The sequence below is a fragment of the Symphalangus syndactylus genome, chromosome 8 (genome assembly GCF_028878055.3).
Source record: "Symphalangus syndactylus isolate Jambi chromosome 8, NHGRI_mSymSyn1-v2.1_pri, whole genome shotgun sequence".
NCBI lineage: Eukaryota > Metazoa > Chordata > Mammalia > Primates > Hylobatidae > Symphalangus > Symphalangus syndactylus.
Genome location: NC_072430.2, coordinates 61881016 through 61902804, shown reverse-complemented (window position 1 = coordinate 61902804; position 21789 = coordinate 61881016). Strand labels below are relative to the sequence as shown.

Below are 21789 nucleotides of genomic sequence, written 5' to 3'. Positions count from 1 at the left end.
ACTCACACCTGTAATCCTAGCCTTTGGGCAGCTGAGGCAGGCACATCACTTGAGCTCAGGAGTTCGAGGCCAGCCTGGGCAACATGGCGAAACCCCATCTCTACCAAAAATACAAAAACTTAGCCAGGTGTGGTGACATGCACCTATAGTCCCAGCTACCAGGGAGGCTGAGGTGGGAGAATCGCTTGAGCCCAGGAGGCAGAGGTTGCAGTGAGCCAAGATTGTGCCACGGCACTCCAGCCTGGGTTATAGAGCAAGGCTCCGTCTCAAAAAAGAAAAAAAAAAAAAAAAAAAAAAAAAGAAGGATCTACTAGTTAGTTAAAAAGAATGATTATTCTCTAATGCCTCTGTAAAAGTGAATAGTTAAAAGCTTAAAACAATGCTCAAATGTTCATGGTGTTACACTTATCTAAGTAGTCTGATGGTAACAGATAGAGAACAGATTACAGGGATGTTATGGTGAGCGAAACTCTAACATCTCGAATAGAGTCAGACATTCAAAAACAGATCCACAGGGACTGAGGGGTTCAGAAATATATCAGATATGACCTATCCTCAATTTAAAAAGGTAACAGAGTCTTTAGAAATGAATACTGAAGTCTTAGATAGAAAAACTAGAAACACTACAGAGAACTCAGGAAAATCTTCCACAGAACGTTTTGTTTACTAAAACATTCAGAGAATAAGCAAAATTCACTTCTATCACAAATTTTAATTATAATGAAATATATGACCGGGCGCAGTGGCTCATGCCTGTAATCCCAGCACTTTGGGAAGCCGAGGTGGGCGGATCACGAGGTCAGGAGATTGAGACCATCCTGGCTAACACGGTGAAACACCGTCTCTACTAAAAAAACACAAAAAAACTTAGCCAGGCGTGGTGCAGGCGCCTGTAGTCCCAGCTACTCGGGAGGCTGAGGCAGGAGAATGGCATGAACCCACAAGGCAGAGGTTGCAGTGAGCCGAGATCGCGCCACTGCACTCCAGCCTGGGCGACAGAGTGAGACTCTGTCTCAAAAAAAAAAAAAAGGGAGAGAGAAAAAAAGAAATATATGAATGTTTACTGTTGTGAAAAAAAATTACACATTACAGAAGAAAAACAGAAAATGTGACTGTTAGCCTGACTCCTTCCCATTTCTCAGGGGTAATCCTTTAAAATTAAAGTTTAATGTGTATCTTTTCATCTTTTCAGATTTTTTTTTTTGAGTCAGGCTCTCACTCTGTTACTCAGGTTAAAGTATGGTGGTGTGATTACAGCTCACTTCAGCCTGGCCTCCTTGGCTCAAGTGATCCTCCCACCTCAAACTCCCAAGTAGCTGGGCCTACAGGTATACACTACCATGCCTGGCTAATTTTTGGGTTTTGTTTGTTTTTGCAGATATGGGGTTTTGCCATGTTTCCCAGGCTGGTTTTCAATTCCTGGGCTTGAACAATCCACCTTGGACTCCCAAAGTGCTGGGATTACAGGCATGCACCACTACACTCAGCACAGATTTTATAAGAGTATATTTATATTTAAAATACTCACATAAATGAAATCATACTTTATCCTAGTTTACATTTTTTTCCATTAATAAATACAACTTGGACATCATTCCACAGCCTGTAGACTGACCACATTCTTTTTTTTTTTTTTTTTTGAGACGGAGTCTTGCTCTGTCACCCAGGCTGGAGTGCAGTGGCGCAATCTCGGCTCACTGCAAGCTCCGCCTCCCGGGTTCACGCCATTCTCCTGCCTCAGCCTCTCCGAGTAGCTGGGACTACAGGCGCCCGCCACCACGCCCGGCTAATTTTTTTGTATTTTTAGTAGAGACGGGGTTTCACCGTGGTCTCGATCTCCTGACCTCGGACCACATTCTTTTTAACAACTACACAGTATCATAATTTTTTTTTTTTTTTTTGAGATGGAGTATCACTCTGTCGCCCAGGCTGTGGAGTTCAGTGGCGTGATCTCGGCTCACTGTGACCTCTGTCTCCGGGTTCAAGTGATTCTCCTGCCGCAGCCTCCTGAGTAGCTGGGATTACAGGCATGTGCCACCACGCCCGGCTAATTTTTCTATTTTTAGTAGAGACAGGGTTTCACCATGTTGGTCAGGCTGGTCTCGAACTCCTGACCTTGTGATCCACCTGCCTCAGCCTTCCAAAGTGCTGGGATTATAGGCGTGAGCCACTGCGCCCAGCTCAGTATAATCTTTTATCTCATCCTGATTGATGAACATTTATTTATGTATTAGCTTTACCATTATGCTATAATCAGCATTTTTTATATTAATTTCTATATTCATGAGCATTTCCTTGCTCTTTTTTTCTTTTTTTTTTTTGAGAGTCTCACTCTGTCGCCCAGGCTGGAGTGCCATGGCGCGATCTCGCCTCACTGCAACCTCTGCCTCTCAGGTTCAAGCGATTCTCCTGCCTCAGCCTCCCAAGTAGCTGGGATTACAGGCGCCTGCCACCAGGCCTGGCTGATTTTTGTATTTTTAGTAGAGACGGGGTTTCACCATGTTGGTCACGCTGGTCTCGAACTCCTGACCTTGTGATCCGCCTGCCTCAGCCTCCCAAAGTGCTGGGTTTACGGGCGTGAACTACCACGCCTGGCCCTTTTTTTCTTTCGCAATTGAGATTTCATTGGTTGTGTTGAAGATCAGTACACAGACATTTCAATTTGTACCCAATTCTTAATATACGTACCCAAAATCTAAAAGCCATGTATTTTAATTCTTTTTTAAAGTTATTCCAGTGACTTTCCAGCTTAAAATCTGGAAGCAAATTTTCCTTATGAGGTCATCAAGTACCAGTGTCTTCACACATTGATAAGCTGTTACGTATGTCCCACCAATTCACAACTGAATAGCATGTACACTACATATTCAAATTTTCAATCTTTCACAGCACAGTATCAAAGTTATTAGGAAAACAGGACTACCACGACCAAAGAGCTCACAGAGTGCACGAAATTCTGACAGGGAGAGCCATCATCAAGGAGCGGTTTTCTTTAGGAAACAGTTCTACTAAAAAACAACACGGGAACAGAAGTAATTAAAAATGTTCAATACATTAAATGCAGGACTGTGACTCCATAGTGCCATTTAGTATGCCTGGTATTATAGGATATAAAAACTAACCCCCCAACTACGGAATGCTAAGCTGACACCCAAGACAGTCAAAGCCTCCCATCACTCAATATCTCACACTGTCTTCTGGTTGTACCAAAATGTAAACAACCAGAGAATGATTTCACCTCCTAAAAAAAAGCACTGACACTTCAAAGGGGCTCTCCTCAGTTCTAGTTTCTCGTTTTCTGCAGGTAAATCTTCAGTTTCTTGGTTAGCCACTTCTGACTTTTCCCCCTTTGCTCCCTTTGTCCCTTTTGTTTGCACTTTTTTGTCTGAAGATTTATCCTTTCCTGCTGCTTTCTCAGCTTCGTTTCCACTTTTGTAGGAGCATGTTCAGCTGATAACTGTGCCGATCTCCTCTTGGGCTCTTCCTTTGTGGCCCCTTCAGGGGAGCTGACCTTCCTCTTGGGCATCCCAGCTGCAGGGAAGGCGCGTGCCGAGTGCCTGCGAGGCATAGCGCATCTAGAGCTTCAGCAAAGCTGGGCTGCCTGGCCGCTGCCACGCCTCTCCCAAACTCTTTGTTAAATTTTCCTTTTTTTTTTTTTGAGGGAGTCTCACTTTATTGCCCAGGCTGGAGTGCTGTGTTGCAGTCTTGGCTCACTATAGCCTCTGCCTCCCGGGTTCAAGTGATTCTCCTGCCTCAGCCTCCCAAGTAGCTGGGATTACAGGCATGAGCCCTTGCACCTGGCCAGAAGTTTTAAACTGTTATATAATGTCAAAATGCTTTCCTCTATGGTTTATAAAGGTTCTCCCCACTCCAAGATTATGTAAATAGCCACCCATATTTTCTTTGACACATTTAATCATTAATCCATTTGGAGTGTGTATGATAAATAATTTTTGCACAAAAGAGTAATAGCCCATTGTTTTTGTTTTTCTATGTCAACACCTCAGGTTTCACAATTATCCTTTACAATGGCTCCATAATTAATAGCCGATACCCATTTTTGGTATCTAGATGAAATATTTGAGAAGGCCACGCTACAAGTGGATTAAGTAGAGGACTGCTAAATAGGATTTTTAAAATTTTTAATTAAAAATAATTTTATAAGCTCTACCAACTTAAAAACATGTAGCCTCAAGTAAAAAGAACATGTATTACAACTTACCAACTGATCTGTTATCCATTTTCCTTCCATAGCTTTTAACACTCTGTAAGGAAAAGAGACAGAAAATAAGCTCTTAAAAATAATAAAATTCTGTGAAGTTCAAAAATGTAAAATCAAACACTTTTAAAATTAAGTTCTTAGAAATGGCTAGAAATATCAAAATGGGACTTAGCATTTAAAGTGTTTTCCAAATTCCCTGTTCTCTGCAATTTTTTTCATCTCCTTCCTTTTGTAGTTCTGAATATTGCTAAGAGCCTTTCTACAAATGTCCACAATAAATCTGCCTAACAGTCTTAGCCTTTGTCCTCAGTCATCATCAGTAACTGCCATCCGTCATAATTCATAGCAATAGTTACAAGAGAATTAATGATCTAATAGTCCCCAAAGAAATGATACACGCCAGTATCTCCAAATATTGGTTCTATGGAATAAAATGTTCTATGGGAAAAATAAAGTTTTTGTGTTTGAGTAAGTTACGGAAATTGCAGAGTTAAATAAATTCAAGCAAGTTTCTCTAATACAGAATATCCTGGTAGATTTAAACTGCTCATGAATGTGTTTATCAGACCACTGCAGACTCTAGAGAAGCTCGGGTCACACTTTGGGAATCACTGGCCTGGGCATTAATTGTTTTCATCAGGAGGTGTGAGACATCCATGTTGGCATGGTTTGGGGAGGTGCCACAGAAGAGACAACCCTTTTAGAACCCTGAGAGTTGGGCAGGGTGTGCTCAGAGAAGAGGAAAAGCACTGAGGTAGAGAGAAACTGAATGAAGGCACAGAGATGCAAACCTCTAGGGTGCATCTAGGGAGCAGGTTCTATACCAGAAGGTTCTATAGGACAATTCTCAATCCTAGGGGGTCAGAGATTCATCAGGGGTGCCTGTTAATAACTCAGATTCCCACCACTCCCCCCGCAAAAAAACAAACCTCAGATTCCTAGGCCTCTCCCCACATCTACTGAATCAGAATCTCTGAGGATAGGATTCCAAGAATCTGAATTTTTAACCATTATCTCAGCTAATGAATTCTGATACAGGTAATGTACAGACCATATGTTGTAAAATACTGATATGGGCAAAAGAAGAAAGGTAAATGGAAGCAGTAATGTCCTGTGGGAGCCACCAGCACTAACTTAAGTCTACTAATCATGCTGACTGTCCTGGACCCACATATCAATTATCAGTGCCAGGGATTTGATTCATTGAGTATCCACTGTGTACCATGCACCGGATCTGTGGCCAGTATTTTCTAGAAACTTGGTAACTTCTCCTGCTTTACCTCTCCCAGATGCACTCCTTTCCCACACTTTAAGAGGTTGTATCCTAAATTCAGTAAGTTAGCAATCCGTATATCTGCATACCACAGCAATGAATTCAACCAAATGGTGACTAGATCACCTCCACAAATTAAAAGGCAAAACAAAACACTCACTCTTTCTGAAATTCTTCTTGCTTGCTCTTAAGTCGGCTTAACCTTTCCTTCTTGTCAATAAACCTGTAACAAAAAAATTCAATGTCTTATTTAAATGTTCATTTTTTCAGTTCAATGAGACAACGCAAATTCCCAAGAACCAATCATTCTGCAGTCATGTGAAAATGTCACTGTCCTGATAGTAAATACACATCTTCTCAACGGGGTGCACACAACTGCTAACCATTTGGTTCTTTTAAAACTAAGCTCAAATCCTCAACTTTAAAATTATTTCCTGTGTTTATAAAATATGTCTATAGATATCTTCCCCCCAAGTTAAATTATTTGTCAAAACAGGCACATCAGAACACTAAAGTGAATTTGAATTCAAGGAAATTGATGCTTTTACTAGAAAACAAATTTTAATTACGAATCTGGATTCAATCCTGCTCTCTCCTATAAACTGATTCCTTATAATAAATTTTTAAAAATTGTAAACTTTTTTCACTAATTTTATTGCTAGTTATCATAGGCTAAAAAATTACTCGTAAAAGTTATCAAAAAGAAGAGGTATCACATTGCAGTTACTATTTTCTTTTTTTTCTTTTTTTTTTTTTTTTTTTTTTTGAGATGGAGTCTCACTCTGTCGCCCAGGCTGGGGTGCAGTGGTGCGATCTCAGCTCACTGCAAGCTCCGCCTCCTGGGCTCACGCCATTCTCCCGCCTCAGCCTCCCGAGCAGCTGGGACTACAGGCGCCCGCCACCACGCCCAGTTAATTTTGTTTTTGTATTTTTAGTAGAGAAGGGGTTTCACTGTGTTAGCCAGGATAGTCTCAATCTCCTGACCTGGTGGCCGCCCGCCTCGGCCTCCCAGAGTGCTGGGCTTACAGGTGTGAGCCACCACGCCTGGCAGCAGTTATTATTTTCTATTTGCCAGTTTTCTATCCTTATTTTCTTCTTGCTAACTTACTTGGGGTTGTTTTTTGGTTTTTTTTGCAGTTTAAGGTGATAACTCAGGTCAATTTTAAACTTCTATTCCTTTTAAATATAATCACATGAAGTTTTAAATTTCCTTCTATGCACTGTTCTAGCTATATCCTAAGATTCAGTATGGTGTATTTTCATTATTATTTAGTTTGAAACTTTTAATCTTCCATAAGAATCCTTCTTTGACCCATCCATTATTTAGAAGCATATTGTTTAATTTTCAGATATACAGGCTTTTCTAGGTAGCTTACTGTTACTGTTTCTAATTTAATTCATTCTGATGTAGTTACAAAATATATTGTGTGATTTCAATCTTGTAACTTGAGACTGTCTTATGGCTTTGCATACGGTGTGCCGTGGAGAAAGTTCCATGCGTACTTGAAATAACGTGTATTCTACAGCTGTTGGGCAGTGTTCTATAAATGTCTTCTAGATCTGTGCTGTTCAATGTGGTAGCCACCAGCCACATATGGCTACTGAGTGCCTAAGATGTGGCTTGCTGCTTAATAAGGGCATGGACAAAAAAAAAAAAAAAAAAAAAAATTGTATGACTAACATCATACAACTGACTGTGGAGTGAACGTGACCCACTGACCATTTTCAAGGGAACAGGGATAATGACTCATGCTGCAGTAACATGATGTGGTGTTCAAGAACAGGCTTTTGGCTATCTCCCAGCAAAAAGGAAAACAATTCAACAGGCCATAACAGACTTAAAAATATTCTGGACAAAGAAGTCTTTCTAAAATACCATTTCTGTAACCCCACGTTTGAAACATACCCCAAGATATCTGCTTCTAAGAGGAAGAAATAAAATGGTCTAATCAGGACCCTAACAAATTTAATAGTCACTGAAAATGCACAATATACATTAAACAGAAAAAGCAAATAGGCAATATTATATGTGACAGAATTATATACTTATAATGTGACTATTTAAATTTAATTAAAATTATATTAAAAGTTCAGTTCCTCAGTTGTACTGCCATCCACATTTCAACAGCCATATATGACTTACTGGATGGCATGCATACAGAACATTCCCATCACTGCGGAAAGTTCTACTGAATAGCACTGTAATGTCCAGTAAGGTGGCAATGGCGTGAAACAGTATTAGAAAACTCAGAAACCAATGTGGAATGTGGATGAACCCACAGATTCATCAATCAGTCTATCAGGCATTTACTAGGTACCTGCAACACAGAACAAGGCATCCTCCAGACTACTAAGAAATCTAATTATAAATTCTCCTGCAGTTGACTGTGAATTCTTGGACCTATTACTTGTTATATGCTTCTGTTTCCTTGTATCAAAAATGAGAGACTAATATAGTATTTACTTTTACATCACTGAGACAACATGGTGATTTATGTTCTGATAATGTAGAAAATAACAAACTCACAAGTTAGCAATCTCAAACCATGCAAAGGACTGACAGGGAAAATAAAATCTTGACTTCAGAGGCCATAAAAGTTCTCCTTTGAGGTCTGTTGTAAAAATGCCACTTTGCTCTAAAACAAATTGGGAAGACAGACAACTGTGTCTAGCTTAATAGTGAGCTGGTTGATTTTCTTGGACTTTGTTAAAAACACAAAAGAAACAAACTCTTACAAATATACAGATGGCAGCAGGAAAAACAAAAGATAAGTCCCAGTGTATCAAATATTGAAAAGAATGGCAAAAATAGCAATTGCTTTTGCACCAACCTAATACTTCATGAGTCACGTCCTCCTTCATGAAAGAAATAAAAAAAAGGTGGTGTCAGTAAAGCTAAAGAGCAAATGATACCAAGCCACACGGGTGGGTCAGGGCTGCAACTGCTTACTCGGTCACTCATCCAGGCTCTGCAGTCTCCATCCCACCACTCACAGAAGGAGACAAAAAACTCATTCCACAAGTCTGTGCTTTCTCAATACAGCTTCCAAGAGGTGAAAAACAGAGTATCACTATATTCAAACCAAATTTAATGATACATATTATATATATAGTTTTTAAAGGTGTGTGTAGGGGGATCCATATTTCACATATTGTTTTCCAAATTGCGGCTGTCACATAAAGTATCTTTCACTGGATGGACACCATATATTTATATAAACCTCTACAGGTGAACACCATTCTTCCTTCCAAATTTTCACTATGATCAGTAACGATACAAGTGAATAGCCTAGTGCACCTTTATAGGCTTTTAAGTTTCTCTATGAGAAATTCCTACAAATAAAATAAACTGGGCCGGGTGCAGTGGCTCACGCCTGTAATTCCAGCACTTTGGGAGGCCGAGGCGGGTGGATCACCTGAGGTCAGGAGTTCGAGACCAGCCTGGCCAACTTGGCGAAACTCCGTCTCTACTAAAAATACAAAAAATTAGCCGGGCGTAGTGGCGGGTGCCTGTAATCCCAGCTACTTGGGAGGCTGAGGCAGGAGAATTGCTTGAACCTGGGAGGCGGAGGTTGCAGTGAGCCGAGATCACGTCATTGCACTCCAGCCTGGGTGACAGAGTGAGACTGTCTTAAAAAATAAATAAAATAAAATAAAATAAACTGCTTAGTCAAAGAATATTTACATGCAAAATTGTGGGCAATCCTCAAATTTCCTCTAAAACACTTATACAGTTTACAACCCCACCAACAGAACCTGTTTTCTCACACTCTCCCCAAACACTGGACATTTCTTTTTATTCTCTGCTAATTTGATTGGCCTCCCATCCCTCCCTCTGAGAGATGGTTCATAATTCATTTATCTGCATTTATTTCATTATTAGAAAGTTTGAACAACTTTTCATATTTTACTGGCTACTGATTTTTCTTGTTATTTCCCTATGTCCTTCATCCAATTTTTTATAGTTTTTTTTTCCTTTGAGGATTATTTAGCAGGGAAATTGGTCATTTTTCTTTCACACAAGTTACTTTTTCTATTTTCATGTTACTTATGTTTCTGCTCTACAGAATTTTCTGAACTTTTATGTAGGCACACATCTTTTTGTTGTTGTTGTTTAACGACACTAGTTTTTGTGCTGTTTTCTGAAAGAAATCTGCCAGTGAACCTGTTCCATGCCTGGCTCTTACAACACTATTTCCTGTATTTTCTCTCCCAATTAAAAAATGTCTTCTATATTATTTACTAAATTATTCCATACTTATATGATTTGGGTTGTTCCCCCCTAAAAAGCATTCTCTCAAATGAACTTTGTGGTTTCATAAATTCTTCCATACTTTTATGACTTACGATTTTTTTTTTCTGTTAAAAAAGGTACTCCCTTAAACTGACTTTCCAGCAGTCCCTCTGTGATACAGATTGATGGGAACAAGGAGAGAGGTGCTCACACACAGCCCCAGTGGCACCAGAGAAAGCACACAACCCAGCTCGGGCTTCAGAGGCAGCCACCCAGGAGCGCTGCCTGTCCAAGCTGAGACCTGAGGGTGAGCCAGAGTTGATCCTGTTAAGGGAAGGAAGGGCATGGAGGCAGAGAAAATTCTATGTAACTGCACCAAAGCATTTCAACATGCCAAGTGGGAAAACAATGACGGGAGTATGCTACTAATGAGGTAGTGGTTATGAATGTGAGTCTCACTTCCACTCTGTTCCCCGACTACAATCATGGGCAACTGAGTGGACCTAACCACAGGTCAGACTATTCACATAAATCTGCCCTGTATTACCAGAAAAACAACACCGAGGCATGCACTCTATTAGGGATGCAGACTATTAATTCTGTGCTAGGAATAACTAGCCTCACCGTAACACCCACAATTTACTGAGCACTTACTATGTCCCAAGCACAGCACCTTTCATAACATAACTCTCACCCCTCTACCTGCCTGTCTAATCCTTTCCCTCATCCTAGGGCTACACATTTACTTTGTGCCTAAGGTTATGGCAATGAAAAGTCTCAGAAACACTACTAATGTATTTTAAGAAAGGCAAAAAATAGATTTCAAATAAGCAATTGAGGGCCTAAAAAAAAATATTCAACCCTTTGATTCGGTTATTGCATTTCAAAGAATCTATCCTAAGAAAATAACAGAGATGAGGAAAGATTCAAGTTTGAAGGCATCAATCACAAAATCAGTCCTAACAGCAAGAAACTGGAAACTAGTGTTCACTGGGAGAAAGACTAAATGATAGTATATTGCCACAAAAGACATTAAAATATTTTTATCAGCAAAGATATAAGTATGCTTTTATTCTTTAATCATACAAGAGCATGATTTTCATAGGCAAATAAGATTTAAAAACCTGGTCCTTATCAGGATTTTTTAACCTTATGTTAGAATATTTAGGATATGAGAAAGCATAAATATATCCCACTGTCAGGAATAAAGGTTAAAAATCATTTACAGAAATTAGAAACAGGCCAGGTGTGGTGGGGCTCACACCTGTAATCTCAAGACTTTAGGAGTGTGAGGCAGGAAGATTATTTGAGTCAAGGAGTTCAAGACCAGCCTGGCAACATAGTAAGACTCCATCTCTACAAAAAAAAAAAAAAAAAAAAAAAAAAAAAAAAATATATATATATATATATTTAAAAATAGCTAGGCATGGTGGTGCATGGCTATAGTCCTAACTTCTCTGGAGGCTCAGGTAGGAGGATCCTTTGAGCCCATGAATTAGAGGCTGCAGTGAGCTAAGATCCTACACTATACTTTGGCCTGGATGGCAGAGTGAGAACCTGTCTCTCAAAACATAAAATAGAAACAAAGTGTTGTTTAGTTTCCTCGTTTGTAAAATGCGAATAATGCTTACATACTCCTTGGTAAAGGGATTAAATAAATGTGAAAGCAGTGGGTACAGATGCTTAGCACACACATATGCCAGCTTTCCATTTCTTCACTGCAACAAGTGATTCTGCACTTAATCTTACCATGCATTAAACTCAACTATAGAATCAGACCATGGAAAGAGACTGAGGGATTATGAAACCAGGATAAGGCAGTCCTAACTACACTCGCTTCTTCTGCACACAGAGAAAATGTATACTACAGTTCCTTCATTCAGCTTACTCTAAACTGGGACAGCCTTTAGAAACAAAAATAGAAAAATTCATTTGTTTGTAAAATAGTAAATAAAAATAAAAGGGATAGTCATATATAATCTTTTTTTTTCATGAAGTGACTGAATGATTCTAACTTTGGGTTTTAAAAAGATAAAAGTTTACAGCTGTAAAACGAATATTGTATACCGGCATGAAAAGATGTTTAGGTATGTTAAATGACAACAAACAACAACAACAACGAACCAGCAAAATAGTATGTATTGTGTGATCCCACTTTGGCAGAGAATATGCATAGGATATTGAGGACTGTGCCTCATCTATAATAGAGGCACCTTTATGTGGTGGGATTGAGAGAGAATTTTCCTATTTCTACAATGTTTGAGGTAAACATTTCAAAATTTCAAATGTCATATTTACAACATTAAGCACTCTTTAAAAACATGCATTTTAGATTTAAAATGTAAACTTAAAATTCAAAATACTCAAATTCAACTACATCTTGTTTGAAGAAAATATCCAAAATAAAAACGTTTTTAAAATTTGATGGGATGGAAATGGTCACTGAGAGTTATTCTTTACCAAGGAGGAGACCCATGGAACTGACCTTCTGGGAGCCTGGATTACATCATTTACTTGAGGTAGATCAGTTCAAGAGGAGTTCACAAATATCTATCCCAAATGGGCTCTGATTATTAAGTGAACTAAGTTTTCCATTTTAAGACATGACTACAAATTCATCTGAAAAATATTTTAAAGGATTAAACTAGGGCTGGAGACTTTCACTGGGCTCTGGCTGAAAGTAGTTCAATTTTACTAAAAAGACACTCATTGAAATCTCACAATGACACCTTAACCTGATCCTTAAAGCACCCTGCTCCTTTCTAAAAGAAAACACATGCTCTCTCTGAATCCTTACACAGCCCTCTGGGATGTGCCATCACTGCTCTGCCATGCGCAAGTAAGCACTCAATTTCCATCATCACGTCAATTCAGTACCTTCCCTAGCAACAGGAGGTGACAAATCTCAGGATTATTTTTATATAATCACATTTTATTTTCCATGAAGTATGTCTTTTGGTGTTCAAAAGAGACTTGAGATTATGAAAACTCTTTTGCATTATGACAGGCCTTGAAAATATCTAGAGGGGAGAGAAATTGGGCATTCCAGCAATCTTCACACAGTGGCAGGGTGTACAGGTTGGGGGTGCTGCCTCTCCAGGGTTAATCCCAGCCCTTGGTTCACTAGAGCACATATGACCTTCCAAGATATAGCGCAATCTGTATAACAAAATGGAATGTTTTTCTTTTCTGATACTGTTACACACACACATGCACACAGTATAAAAATACAGTTCAGATCTAAATGTGAACTTAAGAATTAGCACAACCCAGGAGTCAGTCAGCCACAACACCCCTGAGACTCAGTTTCCTCTGCTTTAAATACATTAATAACTCATGGGGTGAGGGTAGGGAAGAAATGAGATAGTAAATGCAAAAATCTTTTATAAGTTCTAAAAGGTATAATCATAAGACTAGCCAGTGATACTGGCTGAAAACAAGTTATATTTTCTTAGTAGATCCACATTTTCTGGTGGAAATACCATAAACAAACTCCATTGGACAGGAATTGAGACCCTCTGAAGGACACAGTGAAACAGTCGTAAGGCTGATGAACTCTTGTCTACCTGTAGAGCTTCTGTTCTGCTGAGCTCAGTATACAAAATTGAATTCTCAAGACAATAGATTTTTATGGGCCACAGTGGCTGACAACCAAAAATATACTGGAGGGAGAACAGAAGTATCCAAAGGATATTTTTTGGATGTTGGTTGTGCCTTCCCCTTGAAATCTGCAGTAATATTTAAATTTCTTCCTCATCCTTTATCCCATTTCTCAATTTGTTTAGGGCATGCATTTCTGTTTCATGGCAAAAGTATAATCATATATTCTAAAACTTGTCAGTGAAAGTAATGTGGCATCATTCCTGAAAACATAATTATAAAGCAGTATCTATATGTTCATACAATTTGTCTCTCTTTGTAATCTACATGTGAAAATCAATGACTCCTAAACCAGCAGATACATTTCCCCAGGTATCCTTAGATTAATTCTCAGTCTCATTCTCCCACCTACCACGAACTGGTAACCAATTTCTTTCCTGTTGTGAGTGGAAAGATTACTTCAACCTATCAGGTATCTACTGTGTAGCAGTGCTATTTCTGGTGTCAGACAAATACATAATCCATACAGTTCTGTTCCTGTTAATTTTAATATGTCCAGCAGTACAGATCCAAAGAAGATTGTGTTGGAGGTAATGCCTAATATCATTCCTCTTCTTCATTCCTTAAGGAAGCATACAGTTCAAAAGGCAGATGACAGGGAACACACCTTCAGTTTACATTGAAGGCTGGGTCTCCCCTGGGGATGGGGTGGGGGGGGGGCAGGGGAAGAAAAGGCAGATGTGAAAGCAGAGGAGGTATTGTTCAGGACTGGGGGCCAGGTGGGAGATGAGGAAAGGATGATGTGGGTGAGGATATCAAAGTTGTAGGGAAGTCTTCCCATCGAACAACAACAAAAAAATAATGAGTTTAGGTATTTCTCAGCTAATCTGTCTGCCAAACTCATATTGTCCCCAAAAGTATATAAAGACACATGGTTCCCTTCTTAAGAGTCAAAGGAACTAATTAATGTGAGATCAATTTATTTCTTTCATACTTAATTTTCCTTGAGCTGCTAAACCACTAAAACCTAGATATTCAGCTAGTCTGTTAATGAAACCTGAAAAAAATACATTTACAAGAATACATTTGATATGCATGATCACATTCAAGATCCATGCAGGCACAGCCAGTTTGGCTAATTTACTGAAAATCAGAGGTTAAACAAGGGTTTTAAAACTGTGCTGTAAGGTTCCATATTTTATTAACAAGTGGTTTTCTACAGTTAGGGGCTTTTCATGACATTAAGGGGAAAAAGAGTCTAAAGGCAATCAGAATACATTTTCAAAAATAATGAAGACAGAGTATCTCAAAATCAACCTGTGGCCCACACAATTCAAGGCCTATTGACAGTCAGTAAAAATCCTTGAGAGCAGAGACCTTTCTCCTCTGTATTGCCAGAAAATTTTGTGCACATAACAGTGCCCAATAAGAGCTCATTAAAAAATATTTGGCTATTAGAACAATGGTCCTGGGTCTCAAGAGATTCTTTCACCTTACTAGATACTGGGCACTATTCTGGAAACAGAGAAAAACTAACAAACCATTCTTCTTAAAACACATAGTCTGGAAAAGAGAAAGATGGAGAGTTAGGTGAAGCTGATCTAAGCAGACCACTGTGACAGTTCTGTTATCCCTGAACTCTAAAATTTCTTTTTTATTCTAAATTTTGAATGGTTCTGGTATTTGCTTTATATTTTTCTGTTTGGTCAGGAAAAGAAATCCACTATAACGTATCTCTCTTCTGAAAATCTAATGCTCAAATTTAGCCAAGAATTTTTGAGGTTTTTTTTTTTTTTTTTTGAGATGCAGTCTAGCTCTGTCCAGCTCTGTCCAGCTCTGTCCAGGCTGAAGTACAGTGGCGTGATCTTGGCTCACTGCAGCCTCTGCCTCCCAGGTTCAAGCAATTCTCATGCCTCAGCCTCCCGAGTAGCTGGGATTACAGGCCTGCACAACACCACCCAGCTAATTTTCGTTTTTGTTTTTTTGAGATGGAGTCTCGCTCTGTCGCCAGGCTGGAGTGCAGTGGCGCGATCTCGGCTCACTGCAACCTCCACCTCCTGGGTTCAGGCGATTCTCCTGCCTCAGCCTCCTGAGTAGCTGAGACCACAGGCACGCGTGCCACCACGCCCAGCTAATTTTTGTATTTTTAGTAGAGACAAGGTTTCACCATGTTGGCCAGGATGGTCTCAATCTCTTGACCTCGTGATCCGCCCACCTCAGCCTCCCAAAGTGCTGGGATTACAGGCGTGAGCCACTGCGCCCGGCCTCATTTTTGTGTTTTTAGTAGAGATACAGTTTCACCATGTTGGCCAGGGTAGTCTCGCTCTCCTGGCCTCAAGTGATCCGCCTGCCTCGGCCTCCCAAAGTGCTGGGATTACAGGCATGAACCACTGCGCCCAACCCCTATGTTGAGTTTTAAAAGTTGTATTGCTTTTGACATTCCTTCAACAACATGCCTAAGTTCTGCTACCTGCTACTGCTGGGCTGGTGATCTGAAAGAACAAGACCAGAATTCATGCCTTCATGAAACTACATTCTGGATGTGGCTATCTTCCTCAAATAAATAATATTAGACATTGTGTGTGGTACCATGAAAGAAATACGGTACTGTGATAGCACATAATGAATGGGGGAAAAGATGGAGATGGGAACCTATCTTAGTGAGGGAGGTCAGGAAAGGCCTCACCGAAGAAGTGGCCTTTAAGTTGAATGGTGAAAGACAAGGTATCAATCAGGAGGAAAAGTGTTCCAGGCAGAAGAAACGGCAAGGAAAAAGCCCCACTGGTGGAAGTTTCATGTGACTGAGGATTTGAGAGAAGGCCTATAACTGTGGAGCAGTGAAAAAGAGGGAGCACAAGGATGAACTTATTTGAGTGCTTAACACATTCTAGGCATCATGCTAAACACTTTAAATGCATGCTCTTATGTAATCACTACTAGAAACCTATGAAGTTAGACACCCTGCCATTTTCAAAATGAAATAAACATGAAGTTAAGAAACTTGCTCAAGGCCAGGCATGGTGGCTCATGCCTGTAATCCCAGCACACAGGGAGGCTGAGGCTGGCAGATGGCTTGAGCTCCGGAGTCCAAGACCAGCCTGGGCAACATGGCAAAATCCTGTCTCTACAAAAAAATACAAAAAAACTAGTTAGGCGTGGCCGGGCGCGGTGGCTCACGCCTGTAATCCCAGCACTTTGGGAGGCCGAGGCGGGCGGATCACGAGGTCAGGAGATCGAGACCATCCTGGCTAACACAGTGAAACTCCGTCTCTATTAAAAATACAAAAAAAAAAAAAAAAATTAGCCGGGCGAGGTGGCAGGCGCCTGTAGTCCCAGCTACGCGGGAGGCTGAGGCAGGAGAATGGCGTGAACCCCGCGGGGCGGAGCCTGCAGTGAGCCGAGATCGCGCCACTGCACTCCAGCCTGGGTGAAAGAGCGAGACTCCTTCTCAAAAAAAAAAAAAAACTAGTTAGGCGTATTGATGCGCGCCTGTAGTCCCAGATACCACGGAGGCTGACGCAGGAGAATCGCTTGAGCCCAGGGAGGTCAAAGCTGCAGTGAGCTGTGATCTTGCCACTGCACTGCCTGGGTGACAGGGTGAGACCCTGTCCCCTCCCCCCTCAAAAAAACTTCCTCAAACTCACATAGCAGCCAGGCGCGGTGGCTCATATCTGTAATCCTAACACTTTGGGAGGCTGAGGCAGGAGGATCGCTCAGCCCACAAGTTCGAGATCAACCTGGACAACATAGGGAGACCTTGTCTCTACAAAAAATTTAAAAATTAGCCACGTGTGGTGGTGCATGCCTGTAGTTCCACCTACTCAAAAGGTTAAGATAGGAGGATTGCTTGAGCCCAGGAGTCTGAGGCTGCAGCATGCCATGATTGTGCCAGTGCACTCCAGCCTGGGTGACAAAGCAAGACCCTGTCTCAAAAAAAAAATAAAATAAAATAAATCACATAGCAAGTGGTAGAGCTTGGACTCAATCCAAGGGAGCATGAGTCCAAAGCCCACATTTTAAACTGAACCCCAGAGTCTAAGAGAGGCAAACAGTAGACAAATCACGAGGCTTCGTATGCCATAGTAAGGAGCTTGGATTTTATTTTAAATGCAATGGGAGCCAATGAAAGGTTTAAGCAAAATAGTGACATTATCTTATTTACATTTCTATTGTGGCTGCAGTTTGGAGACCAGAGGCAAGTTAAGGAAGAGTTGTCTGCGTAAAAGAAGGGAGATCACTAAGTAGTCAGGAGAGAAATAATGGTGGTCTGAACTAAAAGTCGGATAGATTCAAGATATATTTTGACATCAAAGTGAATTACACTTGCTGATTTTTGGATGCAGAGAGTAAGAGAAAAAGAAAAGTCTAGGATAACTCCCAGGTTTCTGGCTTTAGTAACAAATGGATCATGATGAATAATACCAAAATGGTCTAGAAACTGAGTTTGGGAAAGACGGACAGAGTCAGCTCAATCATTCCATAAATCTTTATTGAGCTTCTACTATGTGAGAATACGACAGTGTATAAAAGAGAAAAACTCTTGCCCTCATAGAGTTTATATCACTGGGGTGGGGGGCAGTTAGACAAATTAATATGTACAACCATCAGATGGTGATAAGTGTTATGGAAAAGATAATAAAGCTGGTTAAATAGGCAAGAGGTTAGCATTTTAATAGAAGGATCAGAAAAAGTCTCTCTAACGTATGAGCAGGCACCTAAAAACAGACAAAGGAGGCAGCCATGAAGATTTCTGAGAGAAAAAGAGGCTGTCTAAATACCACTACAAAGGCCCTGAGGAAGGAGTGTTCTTGGTATGTTTGAGGACAGACAAGGAGGCCACAGTGGCACAGCAGATTAGGTAAGGGAGAAAATAATAGGAAATTAAATCAGAGGAACAGACAATATAGAACTTTCGTTAAGGACTCCAGCTTTTACTTTGGGTAAAGTGAAAAACCACTGGAAGATTCGAACAGAAATAGAGGAGTAGCATAACTCTGGCTGCAATATGGAAACTGTATAAAAGGGGAGCAAGGATGGAAGCAGAGACATAAGAGGAAATAACCTTATGCTTCTAGTAGATCAGACCAGGTGATGGTGAAAGGGTCAGATTTAAGATAAGTTTTGAAGAGTAGATGGGATTTGTTGATGGGACTAAATAGAGTTAGGTTAAGAGAGGAGTCAAGAGGCCGGGCGCGGTGGCTCACGCTTGTAATCCCAGCACTTTGGGAGGCCGAGGCAGGCGGATCACGAGGTCAGGCGATCGAGACCATGGTGGAACCCCGTCTCTACTAAAAATACAAAAAAATTAGCCGGGCGTGGTGGCGGGCGCCTGTAGTCCCAGCTACTCAGAGAGGCTGAGGCAGGAGAATGGCGTGAACCTGGGAGGAGGAGCTTGCAGTGAGCCGAGATTGCGCCACTGCACTCCAGCCTGGGCAACAGAGCGAGACTCCGTCTCAAAAAAAAAAAAAAAAAAAAAAAGAGGAGTCAAGGAGAACTGAAAGGTTTTTTAGCCTGAACCAAAGGAACAATGAGATTGACATTTACTGGGTTGGGAGGAGCATGGGAAAACCGATTTATGATGGAAAATAAGGAGTTCAGTTTGCCATATTAAAATGAAGATATCTATTACAAATCTAAACATTGATGTTGAATAGGCAGCTGTTTTCTGGACTTCAGAGAAGTCTAGGTTGGAGATACAAGTCTGACAGTCTTAGGCATATAGATGGTATTTAAGTTATATGAATAGATACAGTAAAACGTGCAGATAGACAAGAGGGTCCAGAACTAAATCCTCAATTAACTGCATCAGTTAGACATTTCCATCTCATACCCAGTATTCTTATAACTGGTTTAATTTTTAAAGCTATCACTTACTACATAAGCAGTTTCTAAAGTCATCAAGAGCACCAATGAGACACAGCAACAAACTAAAAAAGTTTGTCATTCAAATCTCCTCAAAAGAGAAAGAAAAGAACTCCACCCACGATCACAGAAATACTAACTCAAAACGTCCCCAAATATAGAGGATATAAAGTCTAGTGGTTAAGTGCGGGTACATAGGTCCAAGCTGTCTGAATTTTAATTCTTGTTCCTACACTTAACTATTTGTGTGACCTGGGGCAAAGCACTTACTGTGCAGCTTCCTAATAAGTTGGGGATAAGTCATTGGGTTGTTGCGAATGAATTAATACCTGAATTTTTGTGCTCAGAATGCTAGCTATCTTACTATCATTGACACTAAGTTGTTGAAACAGAAGTTGAGAGTGGGAGATCCTGCAGCTAATCACACTAATTTTTCAATTTTCTTAACCAAGAACTTGCAGCTGTCTGTTTAGATTTCGAAATGAAACCAAAACACGTTCCTAAAGGCAATTCTCTTAACTAAAAGCATGCAGCTCCCAATCTGAATTTTAAAACAAGACCAAAACACGTTCCCAAATTCCTAAGAATCCAAAACAATCTTTAGAGGCAGGGAGGGGAAAGGGGAGTTAACAGCAAGCACCAATTCACACATTAGAGTAAGCATGTCTGATAACAAAGTCCATCTGTGACAGACTACCAGGCTCAAATCCCTCTAAAGCGGTTATTTGATTCTCTTCTACTCTCTCCTCTAGAGTATAAACACGCTTTCGAAAATAGAAAGCCAAGCTTTTGAATGGGAGTACATACAGCAAAGAGCTAGGAATCTAACTCAATGGCAGCAACAGGGGAAAACTTCTCCAGAGAGTCACCACTTATTCCTTTTTTCCCCAGTGACCGAGAGCACCGTGGGGTCAAACGCCTCTTGGGTGGGTGATGGGGAAACGGCGACCTTCCCTCATCTGGCCCCTACGCTGTCCTCTGGTAGGAAAGCTCCGGTGCAGAGCAGCTAGCTACACTCCCTCCCTCTCCCTCCTCTCGCTGGGATCTGGTGCCCGGACGGGGAGCCCCAGGTTCCAGCCTTCGGCCGCCTGGCTGGAGGAGACACAGCAGAAGAAACAATAGGGCCGTGGCGGCCGCCGTACCTCTCCCGGTCGCGGCCGTCGAAGTAGACGAAATCGCCGCTCTGAATGCATTTGGCACAGGTCAGCCGCCGGCGGGTAGTGTTGCACAGCGGGCAGCGCTCCACAGCCACGTACAGCCCCTCCGCGTCGTCCACGGAGTCCACCAGGTCCCGGGCGAGCGGCCGGGGCCCGCAGCCAGGAGCCTCCGGCGGCCGGGCTCCCTTCCCACTGGGAGACGCCATGATGGCCTGAGAGGAGAGTCAGTCACGTGGGATTTTGTTTTCAACCGGGTGCATTCTGGGCCAGGAGGAGGGGCCTGGGGAAGGCGGGCTGGGATCCCGGCGACCCCCCGGATTCCTCTGCCGCCCATGGTACCTGTCCTGGGCACTGTTGCTTTTCCGGTCTGCTGAGGGGCAACAGGTCCCGAAGCAGGGGAAGAGTTATATTAGAGGGCTAGTCTGCCAAACAAAATGTTATCTGCTGGCTCAGGCCAAGACTACGAGTTAAAGCCTCAAACTTGTGCAGAAAATTGTAATACCATACCCTAAGGATTCTGGGAAAACGGAATGGGAGCAGAATAAGGGAATTTAACTTAATGTGGATGGTTTAAAATCTGCTAAAACTACAGCAAACAAAGTAGGGTGAAGGGGCTGGGTCTTGGAACTAGGTTGAATTTTGGCTCACTCACCTGCTTAATAGCTGTGTGACTCGGGGCAAGTTCCTTAATCTCTCTGCGCCTGTTTTCTCGTGTTAAATGGATAGAATTATAGTACCCATCTAATGCCGTGAGGATTAATATGGTTAATAGTATTATACTTTACCAATAGTGAAAACCACCAAAGTGAACGTGCAAAGTCAGAATTGTATCTTTCTGAAAAGTTAATCACCTGGCTAACGTACCTTCCCTACCCTGGGCCATGCTTTAAGAGAATTTGAACTAGGTAGATGGTTAGGACTTCCCTTCAAGTTTCTTTTAGGGGATAGGGGATATATAAGGTGATGTGTTGGGAGAATCCTATCAGAGTAATTAGTGTTTGAATTTGCCTCTAAACTACAGAGAAAAGTGAGTTTATAGGTCAGATTAAATAGATCAGTGATTCCCAAGGATGATTTTACTAGACTATCCACTGATAAACTGCCCTGAATTCTCTCTCTAGCCAGGATTCCTTTCTCAAGTTGCATACCCAAAGATCCAGAACTACTTACTAGGTATCAAGTGACATTCCAGGACACCACAAACAAATTGTTGGAAACTGACCTCTACCTTCCTACAAACCTGTTTTCTTACTTTGGTGAAGGACGTAATCACTGATGATTTACAGCCAAGAGCCATGATTCATATTAGCCCATCCCTCCCTGTTAATCTCCACATCACCATCAAAAGCTGGTGATTCTACAGCTTAATTAGGTCTTGAATCTGAGCCCTTTGCTCCTCCATCTTCTTAATCTTACCCAGTCTTTTTAAATACAAATCACG

The 21789-nt window shown here is 41.2% G+C and overlaps 1 protein-coding gene across 1 annotated transcript in view; it reads right to left on the bottom strand.

The window, feature by feature from the left end:
* Nucleotides 1-20582, bottom strand: part of ATG14 (autophagy related 14) — a 47862-nt gene extending 27280 nt beyond the window's left edge. The window contains exons 1-3 of the mRNA XM_055289293.2: nucleotides 20334-20582; nucleotides 5656-5718; nucleotides 4223-4265 (exon numbers count right to left, since the gene is read on the bottom strand). Of these exons, the coding sequence (XP_055145268.1) occupies nucleotides 4223-4265; nucleotides 5656-5718; nucleotides 20334-20554 (327 nt within the window). The 5' untranslated portion in view covers nucleotides 20555-20582. The remainder of the gene's footprint in view (nucleotides 1-4222; nucleotides 4266-5655; nucleotides 5719-20333) is intronic.
* Between the last annotated feature and the right edge of the window lie 1207 nt (nucleotides 20583-21789).